This window comes from Felis catus, chromosome B3 (assembly GCF_018350175.1).
Source record: "Felis catus isolate Fca126 chromosome B3, F.catus_Fca126_mat1.0, whole genome shotgun sequence".
In the NCBI taxonomy this organism is placed as follows: domain Eukaryota; kingdom Metazoa; phylum Chordata; class Mammalia; order Carnivora; family Felidae; genus Felis; species Felis catus.
Genome location: NC_058373.1, coordinates 41724657 through 41738805, shown reverse-complemented (window position 1 = coordinate 41738805; position 14149 = coordinate 41724657). Strand labels below are relative to the sequence as shown.

The 14149-nt window shown below is 43.5% G+C and overlaps 1 protein-coding gene across 9 annotated transcripts in view; it reads left to right on the top strand.

The window, feature by feature from the left end:
* RAB8B (RAB8B, member RAS oncogene family) overlaps positions 1-14149 on the top strand; it is an 86248-nt gene that overhangs the window by 16685 nt on the left and 55414 nt on the right. For 5 of the 9 annotated variants that reach the window (XM_045059189.1, XM_045059187.1, XM_045059188.1 and 2 more), the window contains one exon: positions 5070-6336. In XM_045059189.1, the coding sequence (XP_044915124.1) occupies positions 5070-5161 (92 nt within the window). In that variant the 3' untranslated portion in view covers positions 5162-6336. Of the gene's footprint in view, positions 1-5069; positions 6337-7056; positions 8880-12015; positions 13060-14123; positions 14138-14149 lie in introns of those variants that run through there. The other 4 variants (XR_006599150.1, XM_045059190.1, XM_045059194.1 and 1 more) reach the window with 4 other exon arrangements.

Sequence of the window (14149 nt, the reverse complement as noted above, 5' to 3'; positions counted from 1 at the left end):
TAAGTAATTGCTACCTTAACTATAAAACACAAAAGGCATGAGCTGTTTCAAGTGTTTTGACTGTTTGCCTCCCACAGATAATTTATTCTGGGCAGTAGGCATGGTCTCCGGCAGGTATAAGGGCCAGGAATCAAACGAATAAACTCCATAATTAAATATTTTACCAGAGAGGTTGAGCTCCCATAAAAAGCTAGATACCAAAGCAAACTATGTCCATACATAAAAAGTATTTTTAATCATCAATTTTAAAGGCAAAAGTTGTAAATAAGGAAATGTATAAGTGTATACTTTGATGTTAATTTGTTGTATATTTAAATGATGACAGTATTGGGGTGCCTGGGTGGCTCAGTTAAGCGTCTGACTCTTGATTTCAGCTCAGGTCATGATCTTGAGGTTCATGATTTCGAGCCCTGCATCAGGCTCTGTACTGACAGCACAGAGCCTGCTTGGGATTCTCTCTCTCTCTCTCTCTCTCTCTCTCTCTCTCTCCCTCCCTCTCTCTCTGCCCCTCTACCCCTCATGTATGCATTTTCTCTCCCTCTCTCTCACAAATAAATAAATAAAATGTAAAAAAAAAAAATAAGTGATTACCGTATTAAATTCTGGATTCTTGGCTCAGAGAAAGGCTTTAGACCAACTTTCTCTGACAGCCTCGTTCCTAATGTATGAAAGATGTGTTTCCATAATGATCTTGGGATGTTGGATGTGTAAATGAATTCCTTACTTTTTTTGCTTTTAAAATGGAGATAAAGGGGCACCTGAGTGACTCAGTCGGTTGAGCGACTGACTTCGGCTCAGGTCATGATCTCACGGTTCGTGAGTTCAAGCCCCAAGTCGGGCTCTGTGCCTACTGGTCAGAGCCTGGAGCCTGCTTCAGATTCTGTGCCTCCCTCTCTCTGTGCCCCTCCCCCACTCATGGTCTATCTCTCTCTGTCTCAGAAATAAATAAACATTAAAACAATTTTTTTAAATGGAGATAAAAATATATCTCAAATTAGAAAAAAAAGAGTCAACTCACATCATCAGGTAGTGGTCACTTCTGGGGTGTGGACCGATAAATCCTCCTACTGCCCCACAACCTTCTCCCCCACAGACCCACTCTCTGTTCAGAGGCAGCTACTCGGCGAGCCAAGGACAATTTGTGTGCCTATGTTGACCCCGTTTCTGGCTGTCACTTAACAACTTGACCCCTGTATTACTATGTTGCTGCCCAAAGTACCCACCTTCCTGTCATTGTGATTCATCCTCCTCACCCATCCAGTTCAAGTGAATTGTATGTCCCAACGTCAGGGACTTAGTGCTGGTCAATAAGACCTTCCTGGGATGGCCCTGTCCTGCTATATAACAAGAAGCATGGCTCCCAGACAATGCAGATCACTGCGAATAAAACTTGATGCCACAGATGCTGCTTATCCAGAATAGTCAGGAGATGGGGCATTCTAATTCACAGGGGAATCTGCTTACCTACAGACTACCAGTTTTGAAAGAAAAATAAGCTAATTTTGAAAGAACTGTAAATTAACACAACAGCACATTACCAGCATGTCGTAATTTTACCCGGCATTGTAATTACTTATGTGTGTGCCCCACCTCTCCTCTAAGACCACAGGCTTCTTAAGGGATGGTCTGTGTCAGTTTCTTTACTCCCCTTACAGTACCTAGTGAGTTGCTTTATATATTGTAGGGGCTAAAAAAATTGTTTTTATTAAGTGAATGAATATACAGAAAAACTGTAATTTACCAACATGACTTAATCCTTCTTTGATGACTCAGTAGGCCCTCCAGGGTCACACATTGTTTCAGGATTATTATTATGTGTGTTATCTCTGGGGATGTTTAATACAGGCCAACTGGCTGACAGGGGAATTCTACAATGACTGGAAGATAGGAGTCGCTATCTATGGACTCATTCCACATCTAAGTCTATGTGCATGTATTCAAAAGTCAAACACGGAAGTGATCCCACTTATTATTTCCTGAAAGAAATACCGCATCACAGTACAACCGTTTGTGAAATAGAAGGTTACAAATAAGGAGTGTTAACTAGCTTCTGCTTTTAAACCTTAACCAGGTCAAGGAATTTATCTTTGAGATTTTTGGAAAGATAGGATGTCATTAGTACCATTAATGTATTATTATCATTATTAAAGTCTAATCATCAGATTGTAATTTACTAATGAATGCAAACATATTTATTACTGTGTGCCTAATGTATGCCAAGCCCTGTGGTGGTCATTAGGGATACAATATGAAATAATTTATGCCCTCAAGAAATTTAAATAATCTATTTTTAAAAACATTTTATTACACAGACCATTTTACAGAACTTTAGATGTCATTGTAGAAAATTGGTCTGGGTGTGATGTGACCCTTAACACATCTTATAACTCACTCAAAATAGAGAATAATACAAAAGAAAAAACCACAAATGTTAGCTTAATTACTTGGCATTAACCTTTTAAAAAAATTTTTTTAAGTTCGTTTGTTTATTTATTTAGAGCACATGCAGGGAAAGGCCAGAGAGAGAGAAAGAATCCCAAGCAGGCTCCACGCTGTCACTATGGAGCCCGAATTGGGGCTCAAACTCATGAACCGTGAGATCATGACCTGAGCCAAAATGAAGAGTCAGACGCTTAACCGACTGAGCCACCCAGGACCGCTGGCATTAGCCTTATTTCCTGAAAAAACTCAGCCTCAAGAATGTTCATTTAAGAATCTAGTTTTTTGGAGGTGCCTGGGTGGCTCAGTTGGTTAAGCGTCCGACTTCGGCTCAGGTCATGATCTCATGGCTCATGAATTCAAGCCCAGCATCAGGCTCTGTGCTGACAGGTTGGAGCCTGGAGCCTGCTTCGGATTCTGTGCCTTCCTCTCTCTGTGCCTCTCCCCCACTCACACTGTGTGTGTCTCTCTCTCTCAAAAATAAACATTAAAAAAAAAAAGAATCTAGTTCTTTGCACTTTTAGAATGCTGGGTAAATTTCCTTCTGCACATAAGGTGATTTTCATTTCAGTTCAGTACAATGTCTGTCCCCCAGGACTTGGGGGCAAGTCACCTGCCCCAGGTCAGGAGGAAGCAGCCATCACAGTACCCTAGACCCCTTGGCTAATCTTTCTATGGGTGTGATTGTAACAGAGGCAACATGAGGGAGCCATGCCCTGGGATTCAGGAGAATCCTGAACAGGGACAGATGTTCTCAGTCCAGCAGGAACTCTGATAAATGGATGTTGCCTCCCTTCCTGACACCTTCCTATAAACATGCTGATTTTCTTCATGACAGTAGGACTTTACAGCTCAATCTTCATATCTAAAACTAGGGTTCAGATGAAATCACTTTCCTGACATATATACTGAACATAGGTCCCATAAGATGCTCCATCAGAAAGGTGCCTCGGAGCACAAGTGTGGGGAAAGCCGCACTCAGCACCAGACTATGAAGAGTCACAAAGCACATCAGCATATTAAATGTTCTGAGAAGCCCTATCATCAAAACACTGTGATAGCAGAATTTGTCAAAAGGGTTTGGCCATGAAACCCATTCTTCTAGTTTCACCTACTGATTCACTTCGTATTCTGAGATACAAACTTTGGAAACAATAAACAATCTCTATACTCATTGGTTCTATACCACCTTCAAGCAGAAAATAGTCTTAGAAAACAGAAGTCCATGAGGTTAGGATCTCATAGTCAGTAGCCAAACTAGGTCCCTTTGATTTGTCAGTTTCTTACATTCTATATTCCAGTAATCCCAGTGAATGAAATTTACTGTGAGGGCTCCAAAGAGCATCAGTAATTGAGATCTATAGATTTCTCTAAGCTCCAGGGTTTCCACATTGGGTTAAATTCTCAGTTGAAGTTACTCCTGATTAAGCAAAACTAATGGTGTGTATCCATTGGCTAGGAAGGTGTTACTGAGCAGAGAATTATCCACAATTCGAGAAAATAATGAGAAAGAGGGAAAGGCAAAATGAACAGCACAGAGTCCAAAGCCCAAGTAATTATCTCCTGGGTGACCAAGAGTAAATTCCTTTTTTTTTTTTTTATACTGAGTTCATGGAGATCCTTTGATTTTTTTTTTTTTTTTAAGTATTGAGTCATATATTCCTTTGGTGTCAAGATTAAGAAAAGAGAACTGATGCTTGCTATAACAACCTCAAAGTCCAGTGTCCCTAGATAGTGTCTCCTTAATGCCAACTTATAAAAGTCTCACACATCACTTCACAAGGGACTTTGCCTTGAGTTTAAAGGACAAAGATAGTTTTAGGCTTCAATTTCTTTTCATGCCGTTTGCTTGTAAAGAACTCTTTAAGTTTGGTGGCTAAGTAAACAACCGTATGCTCCTTTCAGTGAATTGGCCGTCCCACAGTCCCAGCTATAGTACAGCCTAACCCCAAAGTAATTAAAGAACCAAGCGATTTGCATTCTTTTCCTACAAAAACTACTCTTGAGTAGCAGATGGCAAACACAAATGTTTTGCTCTAGAGACATATGGAAACCTCTCTGTTTCATAAAAGCCTCAATGAATATTAAATGCTGAATGATGCCATTCATGGCAGAAATAAGATGTTGTGATAATCTCCCAAACAGGCCTAATTAGGCTATATAGCTACTTGAGTTTCAGAAAGCAATACGTGGGAAATTACTATGTGATTGGGATTTCATTAGCAGTTTTTCTTAATCTGAATATTCATCTTGGCCCCAAAGAATCACCTCTTCAGCCTTATTTCTTTAGCATCCTATTATGTTGTCACCATCACTTATAATTGTAAATCTTAAAAATGAGTAATCAAAGAGTTCTACTTGATTTCATACTAACTGCGTCAGTTCTGTCTGGAGAGTGAGAGGCAAGGAATTTAAAGAGATAGGGTGTTTTATCCTAGGTTCTGGAACATTCAACATGCACCCTGATTAAGGGTGCCTTGCTGCTGTTAAATTAGGTGGGGGGGGGGAAGCCTATGTTTAAGGTTATTTGGGAAATGATTATCCATATTAAATAGGAATTGGAAGCAGGAATATAACTGGATATGGCTCAAAATACAAAGCAGAATCTCATTTTTCTCTTAACCTTCTAGATTGGCAACCTAATAAATTGCTGTCGCCATCACAGAGAGGACTGAAACTTTGCACTCCCTGGAAAGAGAGAAGTACGATAACTGAGTCATAGGGTGAATTGAATGCTGTTTGGAACAAGGAACTAGGTGTCTTGGGCTCCTTTCCCAGCACCACACCCTGACTGGCCTCCAAGACCCGCTAGGCCTTGGGGCTGTTGATAAATCCCCTTGATTCAACAGGGTGTTTGGTTGGCCTGGAAGACCAACGTCTGAAAAACCAGAATCCCCAAGGCAGGTCTTGGGTCACCTGTTACGGGGGTTTGGATTTAAGAGCTAAAGGATTTTATAGACAAAAAGGAATCATCTAAACAAACTCCCCTCATTTTACAGACGAGGAAACTGAGACACAGAAAGGTGGTTGTCCTTGTTTAAGGTCACAGAGTTAGTTAGTGGCAGAGCTGGGAACAGAACCCCAGTCACCTGATGCTTAGTCTGCTCCTCTTTCCATCACAAAACCCCAGAACTTAGAAAGTTCAAGGCTGCTAAAGTGTTTAACCTTAGCTGCTTGCTGAAGTAGGGTAGAAAGGGACCAGGTGTGTAAGTGCCGATGTTAATTCTAGCTTTGGACCACCTATCCCTTCTTTCTTAAGCAAAGTTATTTCCTTCTTGCCTCTTCTTCCCAGTTCAACATCAATCCATTTGTATAAGAGAACAAGTCAGAATTTTCCTGGATTCAGCTCCATGACTTCTGCAGAAATTCCAACATAACTAACCACTTAGAGGTACTCAGTACAAAAACCAATATGCACTTGACACTGAAACAGGTGGTGGTATTCCTTTGTTGCTTCTGTCGCCTTGTCTCCTCTTCTTTTCTCTGTTTATAACAGAACCCCGTGATTTAGGTTGAGCTTGACCCTACACTCAGCCTTACTCCAGTTAGTGTAGGCCAGAATCTTAGACTCTAGGGATTGATTCATGGAAGGGCAGTCCAGTCCCGTGGAACTCAATTTTAGGGTATTCATTTAAACTTTTGAGGAAGAGGACTCTCTACATCCTGCTTTGTTGAATCTGGAAGCAAGGAGTCTCAGGAGTTTCGGGAAGACATTTTGCAACCACATTGTGCTGGCCTGTTGAAATAAGTGTTACTTAGGAAACATTACTAAGAAAATGACAGAGAGAAAAACCAGGTACCAGGCATGTCATTTGAGCTGCTGAATTACTCACCTGTCATTAGTTTTATATCTGATTGTTTTAGTGTGTGATTAAATGTTTTTTCTTATTCAAGCCATCTAGTGTTCTATTATTTACTGCCATAAGCATCTCAATACCTATTAGGATGCTGATTGTGAGTTTCAGCATATCTTGACTTTGCCATTGGATCAAAGTCCATTTTAAAGTTGGTCCCAAAACTTTCTTTAATCACCCACGCTTATAAGAAACCCAAAAATGCATAGTATTTAGTGCATATGCCTTATTTGACACAAAATCCTACATAGCAATGTCTAGGTTACTTTATTATCAGAAAAAGAAATAATATAAGAGGTAGTGGAATGGGTTCCTTCCAGTCCACCCTTTAGTAGAGTAAAATATTGATCTCAACTCTCTATGCAGGCTAAGGTTGACCTCCCCTTTCTGTGGGCTGGACAGTGCCCAGAAATGGAGCCACTCAGAATTGTTGCAACTTGGGTGGCTTCTTCTGCATTGTAGATGACTAGGTATTCACTCCTGACACCCAGGAAAGGAGTTTTGCCTTCCTCTGGGCGTTGGCTGTGGTCCTTTCCCATATTCTAAGGGCCCATGCTATAGATGGCCTCCCTTTCAGTCACATTCATTAACTCAGGCCTGAACGATGCAGACTATCTTCTCATCCCCTCTACACCTTTGTTATACACCTACTGACTCTGTTCTAAAAAACTAGGTTTATAGAAATTTGTTAATCAAGCAGATACTGTAATTTCATGCAGCAATTTTTTGTACCATATCATTTTTATTTAACTTTTGCATCTAGTTGAGATATGCAACATATTTAACCATCTGTTTGGCAAGAGCATTTGATCCATCACATTGGAAGCCTGACCAATCAGAATGTGTGCCCAAATAATCAAAATGGACACCCAACCAAATGGATGCCTGACCAATCTGAATTAAAAGCCAACCAATCAGAATGAACACCTGACCCATCATAATAAATGTAGAGTATGCAGCCAAATACTGGTCTCCCATTTATTATTGAACTTGTCACTTGTGGATTCTCCCCTCAATTAGATGGGAAGCAAACTGAGGGAAGGGATCATATGATAGACCCCTTTGTATTCTCCAAGTGGCCTTGCTGAGCTGGTTTCATAGAGTGAGCTTAATGGATATTTGTTTGAATGGACATTATTCACCCTGTGATTGCTCAGGAAACATCAGTGGGTGGAAAAGGTACAGTTTGTCTCTCTGATGAAGATAATTATAGAATTGTCCCACTGGAATATCACTAAACAAATAGCATGTTTTTGGCTGACACACAGGTGATAGGAGAAATTGGTATTTTTGAGAGATTATCATTCAATATAATCTTGACATGCTAGAGAAGTAAGATATAATCATACTGATTTCTTAAACACAACAATGAACAGTATACTTACAGAATGAATAACATATAAATATACTATAGAGTACAACCAGAAAGGTATTTGTGAGGCCAAAAATACCCAAGCAAATAATAAACTGAAGGTGAACCAGCTATTTGAAAAACTAGAAAACTGGCATGATCATCAGGTGTTCATTCATTTATTTGACAGCTTAATTGAGTACCTACTGGGGTACACAGTGAGAAATTAGAAATGTTCTTTTCCTCAAAGAGCTCAAGTTGTAAGGGAGAAGACAAAGAAGTACACAAACTATTAGATAACAGAGAGAGAACTTATTCAATGGCTGAGTCATCAGCCAGTGAAAATAATCACCATGAAGGACATCTTTGTAGCCCACCGGGACAGCTGTGCTCAACAGATGGCAAAGGACCAGAACCCAAGAGTGCTTGGACAGAAGCGTCAACACTGCTGGGTGCAGACAGATGATCAGAAGCTGCTTTGCCCCTAGTGTTTCAGGACCGTGTAAGCTCCTGGATTCGTATAGGATATAATTAAGAGGAGGAAAAGCCCCAATAATGATAGATACCAGTTTTTCCAGCCCTTGACAGGTAGGGTCTCAGCCAAATTTAATTTCACTTAGGCAGTTAAGAAAGGTAACTCTTCTTATATTCAAGTGCTATAGAGCAATTCAACAGTTAAAGAGTGCTTGAATAAATTTGAAAATTTGCCTAGAGAACACACAGACCCTCAAGAATATGTGTAGATTCTTGGGAGCCTTTGATCCCCCATATGAATAAACTGTGAGATGTGAATAATGCCCTTGGAATTGTGCAACATGGCGGTCCTGAGGAAAGCCCGTCCAAGGACATGGTGAACACGTAGAGGAGGGCAGCAACAAGAAAATACAGGAAAACGAACTAAAGCTCTGTTCAAAACCAGCCTGAAGCTCACACAGACCTCCCACCATTCAGACCTCCTTTCAGTATCATTGCCCCACCTCATCAGGAGATTCACAGGGAAGAACTCAGGTTCACCCAGCTCGGCCTTACATCCACCTCTTTGGCTGAAGGAGTAGAGTACCCTGATTCACAGCCATCAGTGGGGGAGGAGCACTTACCAAAAGCAGGAAGAAAGAGTGCTGGCCTCACAAAAACCACAGAGAGTAAACTCCTTGGACATCGAGATTTCTGTAAGTCAAGCTGCCATGTAGATGTTAACCTTATCAAAGGCTTCAGTAAATATTTACAGAATCAGATTGAATGTGCTGGTCTTCCTAGTGCTCTGCAGTGATGTAGCATTTCAAAGATGGGTCTGGGCAACTGGCAAAAAATACTGATGTGGTTTCCTCAGAGCACAGTAGCATGGGTTTTTTGAAAAGGGTCACCAATGCCACTGGGAGAAAGAAAGCAAGGTGGCAATCAGTGATCAGTTATACGTGGTACTCTCAGCTCTACAAATAAACTTATCATCCAGTCCTTTGAGCAAAGTACCTGATTTAAAAAAATTTTTTTTAATGTTTATTTATTTTTGAGAGAGAGAGAGTATGAGTAGGGAGGGACAAAGAGAGAGAGAGGGAGACAGAATCCAAAGCAGGCTCCAGGCTTATGAGCTGTTAGCACAGAGTCCGACACGGAACTCAAACCCATGAACTGTTAGATCATGACTAGACCCGAAGTTGGACGCTTAACTGACTGAACCACCCAGGTGCCTCTTGATATAATAGTACTGTGCCTACCACCAAATCTGTTCTCTAAGTAACATTGTTGTATAAATTTAAAAATTAATAATGCATAAAGAGAAAATTTTGAATTCTTCTTGAAATAGGGCCCACATATCAAAATTTGTGAATGGTTCAACAGTGATGCACAGACTTACCACCTAGAAAGTCCCAATATTATATACTTGGTAATAGAGAAAAACCAGGGAAGTGAAAATAAGACAGATTTTTTTTTTTTTAATTCCCATCAATTAAAAAAATTCCCCTAAGGAAATTTAGGGACTTTAAAACTCCTAACTCTAACTTTTTTTTCTTTTTTTTTTTTTTCTTTAGAGAGAGAGAAAGCAAGCAGGAGAGGGGCAGGAGAGGGAGAGGGAGAGAGAGAATCTTAAGCAGGCTCCATGGCCAGTGCAGAACTTGATCTCACCACTGTGAGATCATGACCTGAGTCAAAAATCAAGAGCCATGGGGCGCCTGGGTGGCGCAGTCGTTTAAGCGTCCGACTTCAGCCAGGTCACGATCTCGCGGTCCGTGAGTTCGAGCCCCGCGTCAGGCTCTGGGCTGATGGCTCAGAGCCTGGAGCCTGTTTCTGATTCTGTGTCTCCCTCTCTCTCTGCCGCTCCCCTGTTCATGCTCTGTCTCTCTCTGTCCCAAAAATAAATAAACGTTGAAAAAAAAAATTAAAAAAAAAAAAAAAAGAGTCAGATGCTTTCCTAACTGAAACACCCAGGTGCCCCAACTTCTTTTCCGAACTTAAGTTCTATACCACATCTGTATGTTCTTATTCATACGGAAAAAGAATGGCAACAGTTGCATGCAGATAGTAGGACTAAAATTTATTTTAAAGCAATACACATTTTATAAAAGAAAGATTTTACTGGTCTTTGAAGATTTTTTTCCTACTTCTTTCTCAGAATGAAGGTGCAGGTATAGAACTGAGCTGTTCACACTTGTTCAGCCCTGGTTGAGGCCGAATTCACAGACTTGCGCAAGAACTGACTGGGGCAAGGAGCCTCAGCCTGTGCCAGAGGACAGAGCCCTTCCCTTAACGGGGCAGAAACTGACACTGACCTCCTTAGACCTTTGTTTCCATCAGGCAGGCTCTAGGAACTAGACACTTTATTAGCAGCAACTCTCTGGGTACTGTATTACCAATAAGTGTGAGTTAATGACACATTTCATCTTTTTTCTACATGGAAGGTGAAGGCCAATACTAAGACCAACCAAATCTTCTGCCACAAGACTAAGAATAGAGTATCACTGACACTGTATATAAAGTCACAAGCCACTCGAGGTGTTTTAGAAAAGCCTGCTGTCGGGGAGCCTGGGTGGCTCAATCGGCTGAGCGTCCAACTTCAGCTTGGGTCATGATCTCACAGTTTGTGGGTTGGACCCCCACGTCAGGCTTTGCACTGACAACTCAGAGCCTTCTTTGGATTCTCTGTCTCCCTCTCTCTCTGCCTTTCCTCCCCACCCTCCTCAAAAATAAACATTAAAAGAAAGGAAGGAGGGAAGGAGGGAAGGAGGGAAGGAAGGAAGGAAGGAAGGAAGGAAGGAAGGAAGGAAGGAAGGAAGGAAGAAAGAAAAGTCTGACATCTTGTTTACTGTCCCAAGTGTTTTCCTGGGGCGCCTGGGTGGCGCAGTCGGTTAAGCGTCCGACTTCAGCCAGGTCACGATCTCCCGGTCCGGGAGTTCGAGCCCCTCGTCGGGCTCTGGGCTGATGGCTCAGAGCCTGGAGCCTGTTTCCGATTCTGTGTCTCCCTCTCTCTCTGCCCCTCCCCCGTTCATGCTCTGTCTCTCTCTGTCCCCAAAATAAATAAATGTCGAAAAAAAAAATTAAAAAAAAAAAAAGAAAAAAAAAAAAAAAACCAAGTGTTTTCCTTATTCCACTAATGGTTGAGTCCACTGGTTTCCTTAATAACCTCCTCTAACCTTCCATAAGGTGTTTCCTTAGATCTAAGGTAAATGCCTAGGCCAGTTGTTCTCCAATATTTTGGCCTCAGGACCCCTTTATCCTCTTAAGAATTATTGAGGTGGGGGTGCCTAGGGGCTCAGTCGGTTGAGCCACCAACTCATGATTTCTGCTCAGATCATAATCCCAAGGTCGTGGGATCAAGCCCTGCATCTCTCTGGGCCCCTTGCTGAGCGTGGAGCCTGCTTAAGATTGTCTCTCTCTCCCTCTGTCCCTCTCCCCGCTCTCTTTCTCTAAAATAAAAAAAAATTATTGAGTACTCTGAAGAGCTTTTGTTCATGTGGGTCTTATCTGTAGGTATTTGACATATTAGAAGTTAAAACTGAGAAGAGAGAAGAGATGGGAGATTGAACCCTGACTGGATGAAGCCTCTGGTCCTAGATCTCCTTAGCCATTCCTTGCCCTGTGGCTTTACTTGAGCCAGGAAACTTCCCTTCCAGGAGAACTTGTTCTGGTTGGGTTTCTGCCAGTAGCAAATGAAAGAGGCCTTAATGATACATCCACAAAACAATTACAGAATAGTCTAAAACAGTAAATAAAGGATTACATTGAGTATGACAATGCTGCCCGCCCCCCTTCATTTGTCATCCATGGAGAGAGAGGGCTTAAGAAGGTAACTATCACCACAAACATTTATGTTAGGTATTTCATTTAATTTTCTTTACAACCCTATGAAATGCTTGTTTTATGCCCATTTTACAGATGAGAAAACTGGGGCGCAGAGATTGAACAGCTGAGTCGCTGAGCCAAGACAAAATCCGATTCTTATTCCCAACGTCATAGTTCGGGCCTCGCATAATGATTTTCATTTTATAGGACATAGACCTGTAGCACAAGCCTTAATATTTTCAATTTCCCGATTTTTTTTTATCCATCCTCTTGCCTTGGGAGGGGAGCGGTCTGCACAACAGATCTCTAAAATACCAATTGTATTTGGCTCTGGTCTGTGTGCCGTGAAGAGAACACAGCTGAGTTTCAAGTTAGAACGGCAATCATTCTTTTGGAGATCTGTAACTGAGGAGCTGCGGGAGGGGGCTTGGGGTGGTGCTGATAAGGAACTGCAGGAGAAGCCAGATAACGCACTCTGCAGATAATCCACAGGCTGCGCCACAGCAGCATGAAGCAAAGAAAGCATCTCTGCTCCGGGTCAGGACCGGAGACATACGGGAGTCGTGGGACTCAGATTCCGAGGTCTGGATTTGAAAGGCGCCCACACACAAAGAAAACGGTGAACTTGAGTTCCAGCGACACTACGCGCAGAGTTCGAAAGGGGACCCTCCTTCCCGGCAGGGGTGGAAACGTCTAATCCACCAGGTCACCGAGCCCCGAGCAGATCCTCTTTTATCTCTTGGGGCTGCTCGGACAGCCCGCGCTGGGCACGCCCGAGACTCCTCAAAGGAACTACAAATCCCATCAAGCCCTGGGACGCGGGCGGTGATGACGAAGCCCCCTCGGATTGGCCGCGTGGGGCGGGGCGCGCAGGCCTTCTCCAAGGGAAGGGGCGGGTCTCAGGGCGGGGCGAGCGGTGGTGGCTCGGCGGACACGCCCCCTCGCCCGCGGCCCCCTCCCCGCCTCTCTCCGCCGCTTCTCTAGCTCCCCGGTCAGAGGGCCGGAGCGAGAAGATGGCGAAGACGTACGATTATCTGTTCAAGCTGCTGCTGATCGGCGACTCGGGGGTGGGCAAGACTTGCCTCCTATTCCGCTTCTCCGAGGACGCCTTCAACACCACCTTCATCTCCACCATCGGTGAGGGAGGGGCCGCGGCCGGGGACAGGGAGTGAGATGTGGGGGGCGGGTGCAAGGCGGCGGGGGAGAGGGCTGGAGGAGGGCTTGGGAGCCCCAGGGAGGGGACCCCGGGGACGGCAGGGTGGCGAGGGCAGTGGGAGAGGGTGAAGGCGTGAGGGAGAGGGGCGGGCGGGGACGTGAGGCTGGGGAGGGGGGAGGTGAAGAGGGAACTTGGGGGCAAAGGAAGGGGAACCAGAGGAACAAGGACTGAGGGTATTGGGGGAAATTAGAGGGTTGGGGGAGTGACAGGGAAGGGGCTTAGCAGGACAAAGTGATTGGAGCGGGGGGGGGGGGACACACAAAATCTCATGGAGAAAGAGAAGGGGATAGTGGGTGTGAAATGGATTAAAAGACAGGAAAGAGGAAGGAAATGTGAAGGGGGAAATGAAGCTTTGGGGGGAGTAGGAGGGACGTGAAGTAAAAGAAGGGAGGACATCAGGGACAAGAGAGGTGAGAACCCGACAATCGGAAGGGAATTCAGGGGAATGAGTGATCAGGAGGTGAGGGATTGGGGGCACTGGCCGCAAGAGGTCTGGATCCCTCCTCCTGGGAGGGGCAGAACAAAATTGCAGGATGGGGAGCACAGTTCAGGGGGCCAGAGTGAGGATAGGTGGTGGAGAAAGTAAAAGAGAGCTGGGTGTGAGACAGGAGGCAAAAGGGGAAGCGGAATATACAGTTGAGAGGGTGTACAGAGAAGGCGGAGAAAATGGGAAAGGGAGGGGAAATGGAAAGTGTGGGGCACAGGACTTTCTGCAGTAACCGAAAACACTGCTTACCATTTTCTCCCTCTTCTTCCTTCGGAGCAAGTGCCAGAGAAAGAGCAAAAAGTGACTAAGGGTGGAATAATGTCTACAGGATATTAAATTGTTGTGTGAGTGTTAACGGGTGTTAAGAGAATTGGTGACTCTTGGGAATGGCGTGGTCAGGAAAATATGGTTCACTCCTTTACTACCATCGCCTAAGAAGCAACACTTCCCAACTTTTTAAATTCTTGGGCTTGAATGTTTAATAACTTCTCAGCAGAGGAATTGATCTTACATTCTGCCTGCCT